General features: G+C 38.3%; 1 protein-coding gene across 2 annotated transcripts in view; it reads right to left on the reverse strand.

Annotated features, from left to right (window-relative positions):
- Window positions 1-11,723: 11,723 nt before the first annotated feature.
- TAF2 (TATA-box binding protein associated factor 2) overlaps window positions 11,724-21,744 on the reverse strand; it is a 60,979-nt gene continuing 50,958 nt past the window's right edge. For both annotated transcript variants that reach the window (XM_042036582.1, XM_042036581.1), the window contains one exon: window positions 11,724-13,347. In XM_042036582.1, coding sequence (XP_041892516.1) covers window positions 13,082-13,347 — 266 coding nt within the window. In that variant the 3' untranslated portion in view covers window positions 11,724-13,081. The remainder of the gene's footprint in view (window positions 13,348-21,744) is intronic.

The following is a 21,744-nucleotide window of genomic DNA, read 5'->3' on the forward strand; positions in this document are numbered from 1 at the left end:
AAAAGGTGAAAACACCTCCAGACTCTGCCTGCTGCACCTCTTGCTATCATCCCACCCCTAAATCCATTATCTCAGAGAAAAGCATTTAATAGAAAAAGCCTAGAGAAGACTGGCACAAACTACCAGGTGACAGCAGCTATCTTTCTTCCACTTTCTCTTCTTGCCTCACTGACAGTAATCTCCACATAAATTTTGGCATATAAACGTCTTCCTGCAAGAAACACATTTTACCTTTTACAAGGTAGCACCTTCAGAAAACACATAATTACTACTGAAGTAGAATTTTTGTTTGAACTGTCAGTCCTCACACTTTTTTGAGGCGACCAGTATGAATTTAAAAAGTAAAATTAAGCACACATGTACTTCAAAAGATTACTTTTTAAGGTGTCTTCCTCCATTTTAAAGGATTCATAGAGCACAATTCCATCTAGTTTCCTTCTCAAGTTATCTGCAAGACACTCAGGAATTCTTGAAGCACTACAAAAGGCCGATTTAGGCATAAATGCAATACATGCATAGTAAAAATAAAACAGGTAATCCATTTTTACAACTAATTGTTGGAGCACGTACTCTCCAGCAGAGTTTCACCCCTCTATTAATTCAGCTCATACTTTATCAATAGCTAAAACCAGCAGGATCAATGTGGAATTATGCAAATAAATAGCAGCAATAATAAAACATCAAGAGTGTTCCAAGAGTGTTGCCTCTTTCTTGCAAAGCAACAGTCTACTCTCTCTGATCCCTTATGCTTTTGCCATTCACCTGAGGTTGGACGTAAGATGAAATTGTTAAATCAGAGGCTGGGGAGGATGCCAGACTTCCAAACCCAGGCTGTGAAAGGCCCCCTCTGTCCATTGCAGAATTTCACAGGGACTGCAGACGGCAGATCTGAGACAGCCTTTCAGGCCTGTCTTTATCAATCAAATCTCCTCTTGTGCTCTGGAGGAACCCCTGGAGACACTTCAGCCTCCTGGTTGTGCTGGTGCAAGGGGGCTTGGCTGTGTGCACCCCCAGACAGCCAGACCCCAGGCTGCCAAAACTTCCCTTCACACAGGCCCGCTCTCAAGCAGCACCAGCCTCCCTCTACTTGCAGGACTTCTGATTCTTGAAGAAATTTTGATACCTGTCAGGAGAAGAAATTAAGACCCTTTCCGTTTTATTATATTTCTTCCATTTTATAGGCAGGCTGTTTCTTTTTTGTTTGCTTTGCAAAAGACATTATACTATAATAATCAACCACTGGAAAGAGTTTGTTTTTGATTCCTTTGGATGAACTGCCTTAGACGGACTGTGTCTGAAGTAGAAAAGATTAGTTCTGTATTTACTAACATGCCACAGGCTCAGGGAGAAAAGGGGGGAGTAATCCCTCAAACATTTATAACAAAATGTTTGTTATAAAACCCACCACAAGTAATCAATATACCCCAAAAGAGCAAAGGCAGTGATGGAGCAAACCCTTAATGTGAACCAGACCGAGTAACACGCAACAATCAGCTTGATGGGTGAAGTAGTGATTTGGCAAATGTTCTGACATTCCTTGCCATGGGATTTCCGGGCAGTCATGGTGAAAGTAAGTAAACATGCCTCATCAGAAATAACATTAGCAACAGACCCAACAGTAACACACAGCTGGGCTGTTCATTCAGAGCAGGGATTCCTTCCTTTACCTGATACTAAATCTTATTCTCCACATGGGGCCACAAAGCAGCTTGGATATAAACTTTATGTCAAAAATTCACTTCCATCAAAATACTCCTGAGCTGGAGGTGCAACAATGTGATTGCCAAGTTCGTCCTTCATGACAAAACCAAGAGGTTCCCTGAATTAATCCGTATCCATTATGACTGTGTGAGGAAACAATCCAGGAGCTGGCACTTTCTGGCTCCTCAGTTCACATGCTTTCCATTACACAAAGAAATTCTATATTTCAGCAACAGGATTACCCAGGCCTTTCTGGGAAATTTTAAGCCAAAGCAATTTCCTCACCTAGAAAACAAGAATAAGAGGGTTGAAACATGTTAAAGGTTTTAAAGAGTGAAAATAGTGATTGCTATTCCCATGTAGCAACTGAATCTTGATCTTTTTGTTTGTATTTCATTGAAGGAACTCCTCCCGTCCCTGGGGAGCATGAACTTGCAGAATGGAGAGAAGTTAGAAAAGGGGTGTCTCATTTTGTCAAGTGATGGATTCAGTCCCTCCAGGAAAGGGAATATAATACATAAAATCACTTTATAAATCTTCAGCTCAAGAGCTACTAATCAAGGGTTCTTTCAGTGTCTGCAAATTCAGATGATCTCCTAATACCCAGCCCTTCTTTCTGATTAGCTGCAAAGAGTTGTGAGCTTTTTTTGGTGACACCAAACTTGGGGGCGAATTTGAGACAGTCCCCTAGACTGGAAATCAACAGCAGCAATTGTATACAGAGGTTGGGACTTTTGGATAAAACATCAGGGCCCATGGGGAACATTCCTGCATTAAAGTCAGTGTTTGATTCCAAAATTTGATATCTCCAAGATGCTAAGAGAGATTTCAAGAAAACAAGACCATCACTCAAAGCGTGACAGAGGCTTCTAACTGTTACAACATCATCTCCAGCAAGCATTAACACTGCATTTTAAACACTGAGTGCTGGGGTTTGATGCAGCTCCAGGGAAGTGCTTTCCTAAGCTTCGGAGAAGATGTGCTAAATTTAGAATGTTGTCCAAAGAGAAAACTGGTTATAATCACCAAAAATCCATCTAATGTTTTACAATGATCCTAAAACAGGCAGATTTAACAAGGGATGGCAAGTAGCCACTGACTTGACTCCAATGTCACCTGTCAAATACAACAATCTGATCAAGTACTGAGAAGCCACATGATGTTCAACAAGCAGCACAAGGCTGAAGGGAGCTTGAAGTATGGCTGAGGGACAACCTCCTGCCTAATGCAGAAGGAGCTCCCAGCTGGTGCTTCTCTGTTTTGTGCTTCTGTGCTACTGAGAACCTGATCAAGATAGCAACCATGTGTTGTGGAAGACATCAAATGTAGGCCAACAATTCTCCTGCACTTTTTAGTATATTCATGTCTCTGCAACAACCAGTTTTAGCATGCTCTTAGAGTATCAGCATTATCACCTAAATGCAAAATACATCACCCAAAATGTACTCCAGGTCACTCAGACTAGGATAGATTCCCATTTCCACTCAGTCTGTCCTCTGGCCAGACACTGATTGATGTCTGTTGCTCTGGCTCATATACATCCTGTTCAGGTGCTTCCTGCACAGGTCTTGGTGCTGTAGACCCTTGTTTCAAACAGCATCAACCACAGCAATAAGCAGATGTTCTTACATCTTGCTTTATCTGCTTCCCACATCGACCCCACACAGCAAACCAAGGCAGAAAGCTGTTCCACTCAGAAATGTCAAGCCAGCTTGCTCTCAGACACAGCCATTTTGCAATGCTAAATGCTGCTGAGAAGAAAGAGGCACAGACCTCACCCTTGCTGTTCAAATGCTGCAGAGCTCCACATCAGGGCTGCAGGACCAGCTGAATCTTTCAGATGCTGCCAGTGATACCAGCAGCAGCACAGCAGCTCAGCACAGTCACGGCATACAAATTCCTAACTTCTTTATTATGGAGCACCATTCAAAGCTTCTCTGTAAACAAGATGATCAAGAAATGTCCTTGCAGTGGTGTCCAAGCAGTTTCCAAAATATCTTGACAGCACTCCTTTGAGGTAAAGGCAGCACCACTTGCAGATGAGACAGAGGGACATTAACAAAATATTTCTACTACATTTAAGAGCCTATCTTAAGACTTCAAGAATGCCAGTTTCAAGAATGCGCAGCATTATAAAGCACTACTACCAGTCTGTAATAGGCACTACCAGAGACCGGCTGTACTAGATGTGTGCAGCACAGACCCCTGTTACCTTCACATGAACCCATCGAGACTCAGCAGTTCTCCTAATCAGAACTGGGCATTTCAAGCTGAGTGCTGAACAGAGAAGTTAAAAAATGACCTTTTCTAAAAATTATAGCTAAAATGACCTGGCAGCATCTTGTAACAATTCTGTCTATGGAGACACAGAAACAGGATCCAGCTCTCCAGAACAAGATTGAGCTGATCTGAGCATGACCTGAGTTCTCCTGCAGCCCCATTCTCCACTCAAGGCACTGTGTTGAGATTGTCTCATCATACTTGAATGCCAAGGTACTGTGTAAAGTTGCCCAGATAGTCTTATGTCTATTCAAATGGACCTTATTCATAGTCTCCAAAGAGAGTACTTTGGGTTTGTTTTTTTAAAAATTATTTTAAAAGACTGAATTCAAAGAAGAGCAATTCCTAGTGTGTTGGTGATGATGGGCTGTCTCCTTCATGGCTCAACAGCAGTACTGGAACATGTCCGGCTCGCATGAGGTAAGAGATTGGCAACCACAGCTGTTGTAGGCTGTCATCCCTTTGGTAACTCATACCTATAGAGGAATAAAACATGTATTTCAAGCAAATGGATATGAAACCTGTTGCCCAGGAGCAGTGAGACTCATGAACCTCTGGTTACAACACAGTGGATGATGGCTCTGAATTATTTTGTTTAGCCATCTTTGCCCATTGTCCCTTGATATCCAGTTTTCCTTCCTTGATGCTATTGCCTCCCAGATCTTCCTTTGACTTTATGCCCTGTCACTGGTTCCTTTTCCCAGTTCTTGATCCATTTGCTTAGCTCCCTGGGATAGCTTAGCTTTTTATTTCATGTTTGATTCACCTTCATCAGAGGTCTGTCCAAGCCAACAGACTTCACTCTGGAATGGCTGAGCCCAAAGTTCCCTTCTGCTAATTCTCCCCTGGGGGCAGTGATCATGTGAACTGCTTCAGCCTTGTATTGAAGTGCTAACTCACAGAAATTCACAGGGCTTTCATTTTGCCATGCTGGAGTCTCTTCTGGAAATCAGGCAAGAACTTCTAAATCACGTGAATCGTTTGGCCAGTTCTACCTCTCACATCCACTGAAAAAATGTGAGCCTTTCAGTATTTCAGGCAGATGTTAGTGGATGATTCAGGGAGCAGATACACATGGTTGCCAGCCATTGAGTTGAAGAAGCCCCAGAGAGAGTCTGAGAGATGATAAAGTTGAGCAAAACTGAGAGTTAATCCAAAGCTTGTAACTTGCTCTCAGCTCCCTTGGGAACACACAACACACACTGAGCAATGGATTCCAAAATATTAAGAAATAAGCTAGCGTGTAAAAAAAATAAGGATCTCCTGTTGAATTAAGGAGTTAGGTCATTAATGCTTGTTCATATTACATTACTCACACTTGAGAGACAAATAACTATCTGTTGCCTCACTAACCCACATATTTATTTGAACAAATATTTCCCAAGAAGTAGAGAGAGAACCATTTCAACAGAAAAGTTCTATATTATGGTCTTATCATAACAAGCCACTTCACAGTACACTGATGTGTATCGTATACAAGCATCCATTGTGAAAAGCTATTAAGTGTATCTCATTTTACAGTGCTGACATGTTGGTTCCTTCACAGAGGTCATTAGCTCACAATGGGGCCTCTTATTTCCCTATGCCTTACTAAGGTTTTGCTGTATTTTAGAATCAAACTGTAGTATGAGCATTATTAACTCAGAGGGATATGATCTGTGCCATATAAAGTCAATTTACATAGAAATCCTGCAATCATTCAGAACGAATTTTACGTATTTATATATATAAAAGGAAAGCTACAATCTCTGAATGGAGAAGACATAGTACATGATTAGCTCAGTTCCAGATGCTTAAGATGTTTAACAGAATAGCCTTCCAAAAAGGAAAAAATACCCAATCCTAAACAAAATTACCTATTTTCCTCTGGGCCAAAAATGCTGTTCAGTCACCTGTTCCCAGGCCACCTTGTAAACAGTGCTGGACATGAGCAGTGTGTGGAGGTGAATTGCTGCCTATATTTTGACCAACAGGGGGTCTCAATAGTGTAATACCTGCTTCAAATGGTGGCACTGATTACCTAAAATCAGCTCAGACTCTAGGGAAAGGTACAAGTCATTACCTCAACTCATGGCCACAACCAGAAATACGTACTGATAAAAATACAGCTCAAAGGCCAATGCCCAGTTGTGTTTCTGGGCAGCCCAAGTACACATTACATACGTAATACAGAACAGGTAAATCAGGTCCAAAGTATACTTGATTTTTGTAAAACAGCAGTAAGTCATGTATTTAGAAGCTTTCTCTATTCTTCATAGCACAAATCATTAAAGGAAAATTAAAAGTGAACTGCCAAGCTGTTAGTTTCAGTTGGATGACAGATATTCTGTCATGATACATGGCTTGACTCTGAAAAAGAAATGGAGCTCTTGCTAGGTTCTTAATTAAGGAATACAGCACTCAAGGACAATGGTCAAAAATTAAGCAGCTGTTGTACATTATATACATTACCTCTTTCTTGTTTTCATTTTATAAATGATTTTATCTCCAATTAAATTTTTGAACTTTTTTTGCAAAAAGAGTACTGTTTTCTGCTGCCCTCTCCATACAATTTTACTCTGAGGTTTTCATATCCTTTCATCATAGCAGTAGACAACAACCAATTCCTTGAAGTCCTTTATCAGTTCTCCTACAATTTAATTGCATTTCTCTTCCATGAAGAGACGCACAAAAAGCTTTTGTTCTCTCTCCTCCTTTGTGTCTTGTCCTACTTATTAACTGCTGAGAGTTTTATAGAGCACCTGGAAGATTTTCAGTGTTATAAAAAACAAATGTCTTTTTGTAAAAATCTGACCCTCAAAATATACGCAACAGAAAGTGTTCAGTATTTTCAAATTAGTCAACTACTCAATAACAAACATAATTCCAACACTTCAAAATTACATTTGAGATGGAGAAGCATTTTTGACATGTACTGCTCCAAACACAAGAAAGATGCTTGCACAGACTCTGGAACTGTAAAATGTCCACAAGGGACAAGGAACAGCTATGTTTGGTTCTCAGAGAGGAGAAATAAGCCGTAGCAGCCTGCTGGCCACAGAGCTGGGAACAGACCATGAAAAGTTATGATAAGACTCAAATCCCCAAGTGTAGGGCATCAACCTGCTCCTAAGCAGCTTAAACCCTCTGCTTTAGTGGATGTCTTTGAGTTGATTTATCTTTCTTGAAGTTTGGACATCCCTCTGACATGGGCTATATCTATAAACTGGAAGAAGACTTGAAGGCAAAGAAATAGCAGAGGAAAACAAGTGATGACAGCAGCAGCTTCGTAATACCTAAAAGCAGAAGAAGCTGCCTTAGGAGGGTGAGTGACAGAGCTGATGTGAGATGTTTAATCTCTCAAAGTCTCTCTTTCCCAAGACCATCCCAGTCCCTTCTCTTCCTCCCTATCTCAAGTTTCTCACTGTACAGAAAAGCTAGGAATTAAGTGACTAAAACTAGCAAAACAATAATGCATTGTTAATAACTTCCATGACTGCCGTATCAACTTGAGAAGTTTTAGTCAAGTAGCTTCAAAACTTCTAAGAAACCTTCTTCCCCTCCATATGCTTTGGCTCAGCTCCTGGGTGGGAAATGAGCTACAAAAGAGGTAAGTTTAAAAAGAGACTTTTCCCCCCCAGAAATATGGTTTTGAAAAGGGGAAGAATCAACCAGGTCTTGCAATATGCTTTCATTTGTACTGTGCTTTCAAACTCTGTCCTTCTTTTTAGGGAATATTTTAATTTAGAGGTTTAATCAGTTACTTACACTTCACAGAGTGCTTTATTTATAAAATACAATATTTAGAAAATGAAAAGTGCATTTTCAGAATGAATTGCTTCAGATTAACTCTCTTATGAAATTCACTTCTGTGGATAAAAGAAAAATAAAATATAACAAATAATAATAATAATAATTAATGAAGAAAGAATAAAAGTAATTACTAAAACTCTATTTGACCTGAAATGACTTTTGGAGTAGTTTTTGAAGTGAGTTTCTTTTCCACTCTATCACTGAGACCATCTTTTTAACACAGCAAAGAGAAAACAACTGCTAGTCACATAAGCTCATCTTACTCCAACCTTCCAAAAATGTCCAAAATTAATCTGATTCAAAACAATCACTCAACTAATTCACAACAAAATTAAGACTCCCAAAGATGCGCAGATGTGAAAACTTGAATTCTCCCTATTGTATTATTTTCTCGAAGCAAAGTCACAAGAAGCAGTGGAGCCAAGTGAACCGGCTGCTGCTGCCAAAGACGGTTTTGTTCCTGCTCATGCCTCCCTCCCTCCCTCTTCCCACCCCACCCTTGGCTCCATAAGTCAGGCATAAGCCTTGCTGCCTACTCAGCCTCTGCCCAAAAGTTTCAGCTTACTAACAGTGCAAGAATAACTCCAATTTTACTCACAGGTTAGAGAGTTGTATCAGGCCACAGAAGAGCCCAGTTAGCAAAAAAATCCTACATGGGACTCTGGGGTTGGGAGCTGTGGGGGGAAAGAGAGCTTCTTGCTGCAGGAGGGACAAGCTGTCAAATCAGCCCAAAGCATGCCCACACAGATTCACTTTCATTCAGAAATTAAGAAAATCCAGCTAAATATGCTTTCATTTGTTCTGTCACTTTATGGTGGTTACCACATCCTAAGCACCATACTAACTGAAGGATTTTTCAATAAAATACAAAGTATTTCAAATTAAATCCTGACTCTTCTACATCAACAAAGATTGTTAACCCTGTAGATTTATCAGGACAAAAATAATAGTGAAAGAAAGCCTTAGAAATGTGTTTAGAAAAACGATATTTATGGTTATCCGATGACTATGGAATAATGCAGACTTCAAGTATTAGCTGCTCTGACAATTCATATGCAAACACTCATATTATTGTCATTTAAAATTATAAAATCAGGAAGTAAACATATATTTTAAGAATATATATTTTGATGAATATATAAAAATTGAAACATACAAAAGTAAGTAAATCTCATCTAACACAGTTCTGAACTTACCTTGTGTATTTTAAGGGCCGCTGTGTAATACCCATGCTCCATTAAAAACGGGGTTCCTAAGTTTCTGAGAATAAACTATCACAAAGAACTGAAAATAATGCCATGACTCAAAATTTCTTGTATTATAATTTAAAAAAACTCTATTTCTATGAATATGAAATCAACTAAAACTAAGGAGGTCATATATCCCCAAAAGCTAAACAGTGTAAGACACTAATTTTTGTTGATAGGAGTCCTGATGTCAGCTTGAGTGCTTTATGGACAGCAGGGCTTATTGATAGAAAGATGTTATGAGCTCTCCCAATGACTCCATGAAGGTGCATCCTCTCTCCCTCCCTCCACAGCACTGGGACACTCTGACAGAGCCTGGCAGTGACTGACCAAAGCTGAAACTCCTGCTTACCTGGACACCTAAGGAGAGAAGCTATATCCTCATTAGATGCTTCAGCATGCCTACAAATTTAAGACATGCAGTTACTTACTTTGTGGACATTTTGTTATATAATTATACTGAGAAATAAAGAAAAAACCCAATGAAAAGTCTGCATTAGAAACACGTAAGAGATATTTTAGCATTACATATTTGCCCTACACTTACGTGTGTTCTAACATTTATATTGAACAAAATAAAATAATTCATGTTAAAAGCAGAGATACCAAAATAAATTCTTCAGACTTTGACTGCTTTGCATATTTTCAACAATGCATTAATTTCTACTTTATATGTGTAATGTGCATTCTTGCAGTATTTGGATAATACCCCAATTAAATAAAATATTTTTCCTTTTGTTTTAAGAAGAGTGCACTATAAAGCAGGAGTTTTAACCAAAAATCAGAACCCAGGTCAAAAGCAACTGTATAGGTTACAGGCAACCCATGAGGTTGGAAGGTGCAGAGGACAAAGAGCTTAATCCACCATCCAAATACCAGACTTTAACTTGAATCGATGTCAGGTTATAACTTTGAAACAGTCATCAGTTTTTCAGCAGAAGAAAAACTCGAGCTAAACCACAATCAGTGAGATCTTTGGCAGGCAAAGACTTCAGTTTCCTAAACCTTCCACAAGTGCCAGTCTCATCCAGGGAGGCATCACAAAAACTACACTGACAAAAATGGAAGATCAAAGAAACCATGAAAACAACCATAGCAGTGAGGTCCCTGCACTGTGGCGGGGTGAAGCATCCCATAAACATCCCCTCCAGACGTCTGCCAATCTGCTGCTTAAAAGCCTACAAGAAATGAGTCTTCACATCATTAGGTGCCTGTTAGAATACTTTTCATCTTAATATTCAACAAAAATATTTTTTCTTGTGAATAAAGCTAACTCCTCCCTTCCCAAAGGAAATATCAAGAACAACTGATAAACACTTTTTGTTGTAGCAATATTTTAGGTATGAGAAGGGCAAGTTCCTTCCTCAAACTTCTTTTATTCTAGACCAGGAATACCCAGTTCCCTTTATTTATTTTCTTATATACAATGTTATCTCATTTCCATTTGCCCTCTTATTTCTTAAAATGTGTTGCCCCAAATCACTGGCACAACAGGATAATTACTTTCACATCTTATATAAAAAATCCTGTTAATCCTTAAGTGACTTTTACTTTTGCAATAGTATAAAACTGCTCACCTCTGTGCAACCAGATGCTTTCTTTTTCACTGCACCATACAAGATGGGGAGAATGGCTTGCTTTCAGACACTCCATTTTCCCTGGAGTTCAGTATTTCACATTCATTCCTTCTGAATTTCAGTTTGCTTTTTTATAATCACCTGTGCAATCTGCCGAATTATTCTGATTTCTGAGCACACTTATCAGTTTGTGAACATTGCCTATCCATGTTGCACCATCTGCAGACCTCAAACTTTGTATTCCATCAAATACACTAATGGATATTCTGAACCACGAACATGATGTAACCTCAGAAACTGCACTAGAAAAAGCTTTTTTAGATTCTCTCTGTCCCTCCCCTACCTTCCAGTTTTCTACTGGCAGTATCTTCACCATATATTTACTATATATTTAACAGTTCACTTAAAGTCATACAGCAATACCTCTGATGGCACAATTTCTGTGCTACAGCTCCACCTCAGTTCTCTGCCTGTATCACTGAACAATACATTTTCCCCCCAGCCTAAGAGTGTAAATCCACATCTCCAAAAGTAGAAACTACACCAGCCTAAATTATCCATGACCTCATTTTTAAAACATAAATGCATCTGCCTTCAATCTCCCAAACAATGCCAGCTTTCATTGCTTATTAGCCCAGGTCTCCCACAAACAGCCCTGGCACTGTTACATCACTCCTTAGCCAAGGGAAAAACACCTCAAAGTATTTCCATTCAGCTATTACTTGCTGTCTCCCAAGCAGTGCTGAGCTGCACATATGGTTAGTACCCAAAACATGCTCAGTACCTCTTTCATCCCACGTTTAGGTGTTTCTCTTGCACCTTTAGCTCACCTAAGCTCCAAGAGCTTGCAGTTATTGCTAAAAGGACACCCAGGTGGGCTTCCCCTGACAAGGGGCAAAGTTGCAGATCAGGAGAGGCTGCGGTGTTGCCCAGGACCATTGTGTCTGAATCCAGCCCAAACATGTGTTCCAAGTGCAACAATCAGCACAACTATCCATGCAGTATCGAAAGGATATGGTGTTTGAATAACAAAATAAGTATATGCATATTACAAATACCTGAGCCTATCATCTTTCTAGTCTACAGATAACTTTTTATTCCAAGAATTACAGGATTCACCAGCAGGTATAGAATATAAAAGTATTTATTAACTTTCATGAAACAGAATATGGCTTAAAAAAAAGTTTTCTTGGGTCCCTCTTGAACTTCTCTCTTTGCTCTAAGAAGGAGAATCAGTCTATCATAAAAATTTGTGAAAATTAAAAAAAAAATATTAACCCAAATACAACCATCTTATAGAACACCATGTGAACTCTGGGCAACAGAAGCTAACCAGTGCATGGAAATAAAACCCTGCTTCTACACACGTACAAAGAAAACAGATAAAAATTGGCAGAGATTATTTATCTCTATTATTAAAACTTTTTAAAAATTAAGCTTTTAAATAAAACACTTCCTAGGTGTAAATAGTACACTGCATAAAACACAGCTAAAGAAATTTAAATGTATCCATAGTTTCAAGTCCCAGACCTAGTTTCATCTACTAACATATTTCTTCTGTGGATTCATGAGCTCATCTTGCTTCCAAACAAACCACCCCTCAGGAGGAAGAAACAGATATTTTTCAATATTTTAATTTTTAAGTTTTTCAGATTTTTTTAATTTTAGCAAACATCTTTCAAAAGCATATTCCAATGTTAAGCTTGAAGAAAAAATTCTGCCTCTGTCAAAATAATTCGCAAACTTTATTGGATTTTTAAAAGCCTGATTACAGGACAAAACATGCATTATGGATTTTGCTAAAATTCCCAAAACAATTGCAGAATTTAATCATATTCAAAGGCTCATGTCCATAATAAATACCGCCAGCTTAAAAGCAGCCTGGAATTTTTCAAGAGTTTTAGTATCTGAAAAATGCAAATGTTCTACATACTGTTCTTTTAAGTCTGACATAACGTTGCAATGGTTAAAGCAAGAAACAGGCCATCTGAAGACTAAAGAAAATCCCTGTCTTCTGAGGAGATCTACACTTAGTTACACAATACTGCTCTGGAAACAGCCTGTCACCAAAGGCCTGGCAATTGGCTTCTGCTTAAAACATACTCTGCCTCTAACATTCTTCAAAGGATTAAACCATAATTGATTCTGGCAATACACATGGTAAGCGTGATGTGCAGGGGGTTGCCAGTGGACATGGGGCCCTTACATAAAGGGCTGTTTTCTTTGTTTAAAATGGAAAAAAGAGTGGGAGGTGTGGAGAACAGTGAAATACAAAATGAGTCAGAATCATAAACCATATTTTTTGAATCAGATTTCAACAACCACATATGCAAAAAGAAGGCTTCAAAGGTGGCAGAGCTTCTGAATTGCTAAGGCAATTCGCATATTCTTAGTTCCATAAAAAAAGATAGAAGCTATAGTTATGTACATCCTTCTAAGCACTCCAAGAATATTGCAAGTTGAACTCCAGAGAAGCCACTGGTATCAGTCTGAAAGTGATGGGGAACGAATTGATCGTGCACTGGCTGGACTGTTAGAGAAAACAAAGGGATCCTTTTCCTTTTCTTTAGTATCATGTTTATGTTTATGTTTATGCTTATGCTTGTGTTTCTTCTTCTTTTTCTTGTGCTCATGGTGGTGATGGTGGTGGTGATCGCTGTGTTTTGAGGAGTTTGATTCTTTACTAAACACAGAGAGTGGAGCTGCTGAGACAGGGTGCATGTTTATCTCTCCCGAAGATTGTTCCTTACCTAGAAGAATGGATACAGTGGGATTAGCAAATGTTTAACTTGCATTGTTTCCAAACACAAGGAATTCTGAAATATTAGATAAAACCTACATTATCATTTAAACATACAAACATGGAATCTGTTATGATGCTTGTACCATTTAGCTTCAGAGAAGGTTCTGAACATGCCATTAAAGTTCCCACACTACTGACAATTTTTAGAGATGATCTTTCCTTCCTCAACAGCATAAAAGTATTCCAGGCAATCTGGAACTTTAAAGAGCCCTAGGAAACTGCAAGTCATACTAGCTTCCTGAAATTCATTTTCGAATAGAGTAGGAAAGCCCCTATAACTCTGAATAATGCAAATATAATTGCTTGTGAAAATTCTGATAAAAAGTGCAAGAGTGGCATAAAAAAGTGCATTTTTGGGATGTGAACTCTTTTTAGTCAGGAAGTAAAGCTCCCCACAAGAACATACAAACCTTCTGACAGTGGAAAATTAAACTGATTTTTCTAAAAATTGCCTCTTACAACCAATTTAGCCTATTTGAAAGATTATACAAAGCTTTTTTCTTAAACAAAACCAAATCCCAGTAAAGACAATTATACCATCTTTATCAGTACATATTTCACAAGTACACTAGAACAGTTATATATTGAGCAAGCCTCCTATCTAAACCTGAGGAAGGAAATACGATCCATGACATCTCAATTCTCATTCTCTCTTTGGCTCATTTAATATTTCATTATTTCAGACAGACTGCAATAGCTTCAATAGTAGAGATTAAAGGGCATTATTCTAAGGATACCTTTGTTAAAGAGTGCAAATGCTCGGAAGGTAGGAACACTCAGATTCCTTTAGGCTGAAATTGAATCAAATCACATTGCAAGAATGCTTTAACAACTAGATAAATGTAGAAAAGCATCAACAGATTTTTAAGGCAACTAATCCTCTAAGTTTTACTTAAAATGGATTTTCTTCATAGCTACTTTAAAAATGTTTTTTTTTGCCATCCAGTTTTTGGTGAAAATATCCCCATTAACAAATAACAAGAAATTGTGTTACGTTCTTTGCAATTACCTTCTCCTGTATATTTGAAAACACATTTATTTTCTAGTACCTCTTTTTGTTTGGCTGGTTGGTTGTGTAACTCAAAAGGCAAGAATGATTTGTCTGTGGGAATGATTCCTGGAAGTCTAAAGAGACAGCTCCCTGTACTATGACAAGCAAGTATTGAGAACAATTTCCATGCAATCTTTCTAGCCTTACCCAAAAGATTAAGGACTGATTCAGTTATGAATATATACAGGAAATTTCTAGATGGTACAGCTGTTTTGTTTGTTTGTAAGTAAGTTTTGTTTGTTTTTAAGTAAGTCTGGAAAAAACAAAATCTACACCTATACAAAGTGTTTGTAAGTCAGAATAGAAACACAAAACATTTTTATAGTGAGGATAATCAGTAACTTACTATGGGGACATGGTGGAATTTCTACTGCTTGAAGTCTTATACAGCAAAATGATGTCTTTCTAGAAATATGTTTGGTTTTAACCACAAGACAGGAGTATGGTGCAATATAAAACTCTGCTGAGGTTATGAAGGAGGCTAGTCTAGAGTACAATAGATTCCTATGAACTTGAAATTGCTAATATAGAAGTATTTTAAAAGCTTTAATTTTTATTTAATCAGAACTAAGCAGCAGTAAGCTCATGTTATCAATGCAAAAATTTATTGTCAGAATTCACAACTTTACTTTTTTATGTATCTTATGGCAGGTAGAGGAGATGCACACCAATTCCAAATTCAGTGCATACCTACTACCACTTTGTTGTCTGGAGCCATTCTCAACAGTGCAGGCAGTGTGCAAGTATACTGCATTTGATGTACAAAGGTACAAGACTGCTTCACAATGTAATGATTTCCAACTTCATTTTTAAAGGAATTCCTCCTGTATCTAAACCTATCCCCATAACCTGAGCTCCTTACTCTAAAGCATTCAGTGCTTAGACAACTTTATTTAGCAGCTGCAAGGATACAAAACCAGTCACTAAACAGAAGACACAATGGTGAAAAAAGGAGTATATCCAGCTCAGGCGATTAGAAAAGGAAAGGGTGGAGGCTGTATCTCAGAAAACCAAAGCAGGCAGTATTTGACACTGTTAAAATAGTCTGCAATAGTTAAAGGTGAACTGTGGCAGTGACACAAACAGGGCTCCCAGTAACACAGAAATAAAGGTCTTGGCAAAAAGACTGAAGACCACTGGTTGGTTGTATAAAGAAATGTACAAAAGATTACCTAAAGTACAGAAAACATTGTCATGTGTTCTCAAGCTGCAGGCACATGATACATAAAATACACATGGCAAACTGAAGTCAACTTCAAATAGAAGAAAAAACCCACACAATGTGACATAAACTCTTAAAACTTCTCAGCTCCATTAATTCCAAATTGTGGAGTTATTTTTATATGGAAACTAAACCTGTAAGTCTAGACACTAACTTTAAAAATTTTAATCAGAACTGGTATAAAAACACTGGCTTAAGTCTGCAGGGATGATGCAGCAGCAGTGTCAAGTGAAGATGAAGGATGCAACCAGACTCTCCTGACTCTGTTACACGACCTGCCACTTGTGCTAATTTCCTGCAGTTTACTGAACTACCAGCTCTGCTAAGGCAACAGTCTGTATTATCACCTCATTACTTATTTCAGGTGTGTTATTAAAAAAATCTGTTTGTTAAAGCAGTTAAATACCATTGACTGCAATAAGTTAGGGAGCAAATACAACAGTAGTTTAAACCAAGAGGACTGAAGGGGTGGTGGTCACCACCTAGAGAGGCAGGAAGATCTTCAGGAAGGTGAGAAATGGGGTCCAACTGCAACTCAAGGGCTACTGACACTTAGGGAAACAGTCAACATTGGTAATATGGAAAAGATGTCAGTAAGAAACGAAAGAATGTCATTACAAAAATCTGCTTCTACTGAGCCAGCAACAGGAGTACACACACAATTTCTTCATAGAGGTCAATAGTGACTCTAGTCTGCTGAGTTTTTAAATGCAAAAATAACAGCAATCCATAAAATTTCCTCCTACTGTTAAAGAGTGCTTTGAAATCAAGAATCAAATACATTGATCCTGGATGATGGCTCCAAAAGATTGAACACCTATAAATGCTCTACCAAAAATGTTACAGATTTCCACACATAAAATTCAGTGTTGAACCTACAGAACCTTTTTTTTTTTCCTTTCTTTTAATTAGTATCTACTTACAGCCTATGCTAGGAACATGCCAAGTGTAGTTAAGGAAAGCAAGACTAAAGAGAAATTGCCTCACAGGGCAGTATAATCATCCTTTTATCAATGGGGGTAGCAGGACTGATGCAAAGAGACACAGAGCACTCCCTCTTCCTGCAGGGAACCCACTTCTTCCTGGCACAGAGAGCAGGACTGAAACCCGCATTTCTCAAAACACAAAAACACACAATAAGTGGAGGGTGAGCCCAGGAGCTTGCTTCTGAAGTGGTTAGTAGCATTCCTTGGAAGAAAATTCACATACATGTGTCTATCCACATGGATCTCCTCCTTTTTAGGATGTGGAGATTCCAATGTAATTATTGGCTTTGTGGTGTTCCAGCCAGCTGGGTAGGTGTTTAAAATTAGACAGGATTATGATCCCATAGGAGAAAGATCAGAATCTTTGTGTACCATTTGCCCCAAGGACAAATACAAATGCTGTAGATGTTGTGAGAGAGAATAAAATATGAAAATACAGGTCTGGTAGCTTAGTTTTAAAATTAAAGGGATTTAGGTCCTGATAAGCTTTAAAGTAACAGAAATTGCTGTCAGATAATGATAACACCCTGCTCACTGAATTTTTTTCCTTTGTAAGACTCATTGGTGCATTAACATTCAACTATGTTGTTGGGTAGAGTGTTTTTCTCTGATTTTGTTATTGAACTTCTACAGTTTGAAAACCTGTTACTTGAGACTTTAACATGTCAACAGGCTTTCATGAGATCTTTCATATGGTCCCTCCTATGTTTCTGATTTTTTCTGTGTGAAGAGAGTGGGATGCCACAAACTTACAGTCTCTGTTTCTTTGCATGGCTAATCAATGTAAAACAGCTAGCTTATACAGGATTTTTACAAATTGACACTTGTTTGAAATCATCCCATTTGCACCCTGATTTATTCAAATATCAGAGAGGGAAAAACCAAGTTCACAAATCATAGCAAAGGCTGAAGCCATGGGTCCTGAGGACAGGCTGATGCTCCAGCACCTGACATGGACAAGCTCTGGGAAGAGGGAGACATCAACATAAGCACGCAAGCACTTAACGTGTCTCTCCCAGAACTCAAAGAAAGCTTACCAGTGAGGAAGAGAATGCACTCTCTTTGCCTAGCAGTTAAACTGCATCTCTGGCTAGCATTTTCTATAAAGAGAAAACACTCAAAAAATGGAAAATACCATAAAAACGGTTTCAAAATTTTTCCTGTTCTTCCTTATTTCTTCTTTTCTTTTTAGTGTTACCCTGGAAATATCCAAGACACACCATTTTTTAATTTAATGCTCTGTTTATGCATCTGTTGAACCACCAACAAAGTACATAGAAAAAGTTACCAAGCATAAATGATTTCAAGTATCCAGAATGCAAAGTCCTGTAATTAGTCTAAAGAAGCAGAATTTTCAAATTATATGTCTCTGAAAAAGATTATCAATTTTCTCTCTAGGAGAGTGCTCTTTTAAGGTCCATGGGACAAAAAAGTTTGAGGGTGAGAAGCAAAGGTCTTGTCAAAAGAAATAAAACCAGCCCAAAGGTTTCTGAAGATGTGCTAAGTAAATCAGTTAATTTGGCTCCAACGTAAACATTTTAACTAGTTCCAATTTACAGACTCATTTGACTTAAATTTTTCAGTAGGATTTAAAATCAGATAGACAATTCCAGATACATATACCAAAGGTATAACTAAGGTATTGTATAGACAAGCTGGTGTTTTAACTAAAGTATACCTTTAACTGGTAAAAAGTTTATTAATTTCCTCATTTGACTTTGATTTAACAACTATATTGCCTTATACTTAAAAGAATAGCTTGACTATGGTGTTATTTTTACTGCACTTATTTTAATATTCTAAAACATTCTAGTGAAATTCCTATTTTTGAAAGAAAGAACATTTATATCAGGAAGCCAATTCAGAATACTTTGTGCCTCTATCAGTTTCAGGTAGTTCACTTGAAAACTTGCTAGCCTTATTCATCCTCTATATTTGACAGTGTTTAGTTGTTTTCTCAGAGACAGTCACAGCTATATGTTGTTTTTAGTAAATCATGGAGTTGACACACTGCAGCCACACACTGATGCAATTCTCATTTCTGTTGTCACTATCTGCAGGGCTTGTGTTTCTATTAAATCTGCTTTCTTTACTTCAGGGTAAAGCACTGGAAAACACCATTCCTTGTGAAGTGTACAATTAGCCACATACTATTTCAGTGAGGCAAATTTATCTACAAACCTCAAAGCCTATGAGATACCAGTTTGGAAACAGTTATATCTTGGGTAATAAAGTGTAACAGATACTGTATTAATATTATACATTATTAAAAGGCATTCTAGCAGAACAGCTCTAACAACTTTTACCTCCTTAGCAGAGAGCCACTAATGGCTGGACTTGGAGGTACTGGTGCATTTACAGCTAACTTGGGTAACTGCAGAGCTGCAGACCTTCTCACGCAGTTTGGACTGAATTCCTATTTATTCCTGCGTCCAAACTCCAAGTGCAGTGATTTGCACCTCAGGTTTGGATCTGCTGTTGTAAATGTACTGCTTAAATATAGGAACTACACTAGTTTACTTCTACACTTTACTGCAGCATGTGCAGTATGTCCAAACTGTTCCAGAAAAAAGTCAATCCAGATAAGCCGTAATTTCCTGAAAGTGCACTAACTGTGATAAACAAGACCATAATCAACACTATGACTGTGGTCTAGACCTCCAAAGTTTCATGTACATCTACACAGCAAACAGAACAACCTACAAAGTCAGCAGAGGCAATTTCCAATTTGATTATCCTAGAAAACTGCAAAAGGATTAACAGAATGGCCAAGGAATCTGTTTGATCTGAATCTGAATGCTCAGGATGTGTCCTCAAAGCCCACTGCCTCTGAATGTGATCAGAAAAAAGACTGCCAGTGCACAAAGTGAACATCACTGAACTTTTTTTATTTCCTTTGCAGAAACAGAGAATTAGATACTGCTTTTTATCAACTTTCAAACCATCAAAACTAGCTGGAAAAAGTTCAATTAAGTGTTTATCAGTGATGAGCCATAACAATATGTAACTTCACTGGCAGATCATGCAGCCTACAGCCAGGCATTTATTTTGAAAGCAGAAAAGACCAGGCCAATCAATAACCACTGACAGATACAGCAGAACCTTTTAAAGGTTACTTCTGACGTATTGTACTTTCAGATGAGTGAAATATTAGAGAAGTGTACCTTTATCTGATTTCACTGAAGTCAACAAAGCAAGACAAGTCACCTTACAGCCTGAGAGTTCAGATGTGTTGCTTACACAAAATCTGATCTTGAAATTCTTTTATCTTAAGATTTAAGTGAAGGGAGCATTCCTAATATTCTTGATGATTAATAGCAAATAAAATCTGTTCTCACATTAGAAATGTAGCCTTGCGCAGCCTTGGAGGTCCAAAGGAGGCTACCAAGTTCCTAGCCCTAAGGGCAGATGAATAATCATCACAACAGCATTCTTCAGACAGTTCACAACTACTGTTTTGTTTTAATAATTTCTTGATAAAATTATTAGATTCCCTCACAACTACCAGAGTCCACAGTTCTACTATCATAGTCAGGATGCTTCAGTAGGATTTAAACCATTCATTTTCTGTATGAATTCGGACAGGTGCTGTAATTGTAACACTGAAACCTGTAATCCAGCAAAAGCTGTATTAGACTACCTTTTTTATTGTCTCAGCCTTAACCTTTCACATCCATGGGTAGAGCCATAAAAAAAATCCATCCCCCCCCGGCCCCCCCCCCCCCCCCCCAAACTTTTAAAGGAAAATCATATTTTCCTGGAGTTAGGGGGGTTACATCAACTTGACCAAATCCAAATCATCATTTGCAGTGGTCTGGGAAATGTGAAAAAAAACCCCAACCCAACAATCCAGCAAAAAACCACAGATAGACAGGACCCAACATGAACTTCCTCCTGGCAGCTGCTTTTCGCATGCTGTGTTTGGCTGATGACCTAAGACTTCATGTGACATGTGGGGACATAGCCCACAGCTGGGGGAGGAAAACTGCGGGTGGACTAAGAGCTCACTCCTTCCAAGCAGGAGTCAGAACTGAGGCAGATTTACTAACAAGATACTGAGACCATTTCAGAACCTGCTGTCAATCTATTTCACAACAATCACTCCCTGAAATGCACCCATCCTCCATCATTGTTGTAAAACCTCACAGGCCCTGTGATTACTTTGTAAAACAGAACACTCCTATGTGTGAACAATTTCATTTATGCATGCTTTTATTTCTCCCCATCTGTTTCTTCTCAGCAGTGTACCATTTCCTAAAGATTGAACTATCTTTATTTACTCAGTCTGTAATTCACACATCTCTACTTCTAAGAAAAATGCCATGAATAAGAAACAGGTGAAATTTTAGAAGCAAAGAATATGTGAAGTGGAACTGTTTCTAACCACACAAACTAAAAAAAAAAAAGAATAAAATAATCCGAAGTGCTTCAAAATAACGTTTTTCATAGGCTTACTATTTAAAGTGAATTCTGGTACAAAACATGGCATTTGTCTCATTTATTACCTAGGAAAGAAAATGTATTACAGTGCACTGAATGTCTCAATAACAGAGGTGAGAAGGTCATTCAGGACACAAGCAAGACTTGAAGTAGCTTGTGTCTGCTGTAGGTCTATAAAAGGACCAATCAAGTGGCCATTTCTCCATTCTTGGTCAGACTTTACCCTTTCTGACCTCCAGCACAAACTTAATCCGCAATAGTCCCTGACCACAGAGCTGGCGTACAGAGGGTCCCCTAAGTCCTATTTGTGAAGTATTTGGCAGAGTTTTGTTTATGACTTTACATTCCATAGAGTGTGTAAATCTAGTAAAAAAATAGTTGCAAAATATCATATAAGAGTTATAAATACTAATTGTCAGCAGATCAGCTTTGCACTTGCATGCCCTGGATGCATCATTGTTTGCCATAACAGAAAATGTGATGGTTGACCGTAACATTGAGAACAAAATTCAAAGCAGCTCTGAGAAGTTTAAACTAAAGCTTTGCAGATACAGGCTCCTAGGTTCATGACAGTTAACCTACATGCAGCCTGCCCCTTTACCCTGCTGAAGTAAGTCAAAAAGTTGGTTTTGCTACTCTAGATAA

This window comes from Corvus kubaryi, unplaced genomic scaffold (genome assembly GCF_017639235.1).
Source record: "Corvus kubaryi isolate FWS band 111438036 unplaced genomic scaffold, C.kubaryi_AGA036_p1.0 37385, whole genome shotgun sequence".
NCBI classification, from domain to species: Eukaryota; Metazoa; Chordata; class Aves; order Passeriformes; family Corvidae; genus Corvus; species Corvus kubaryi.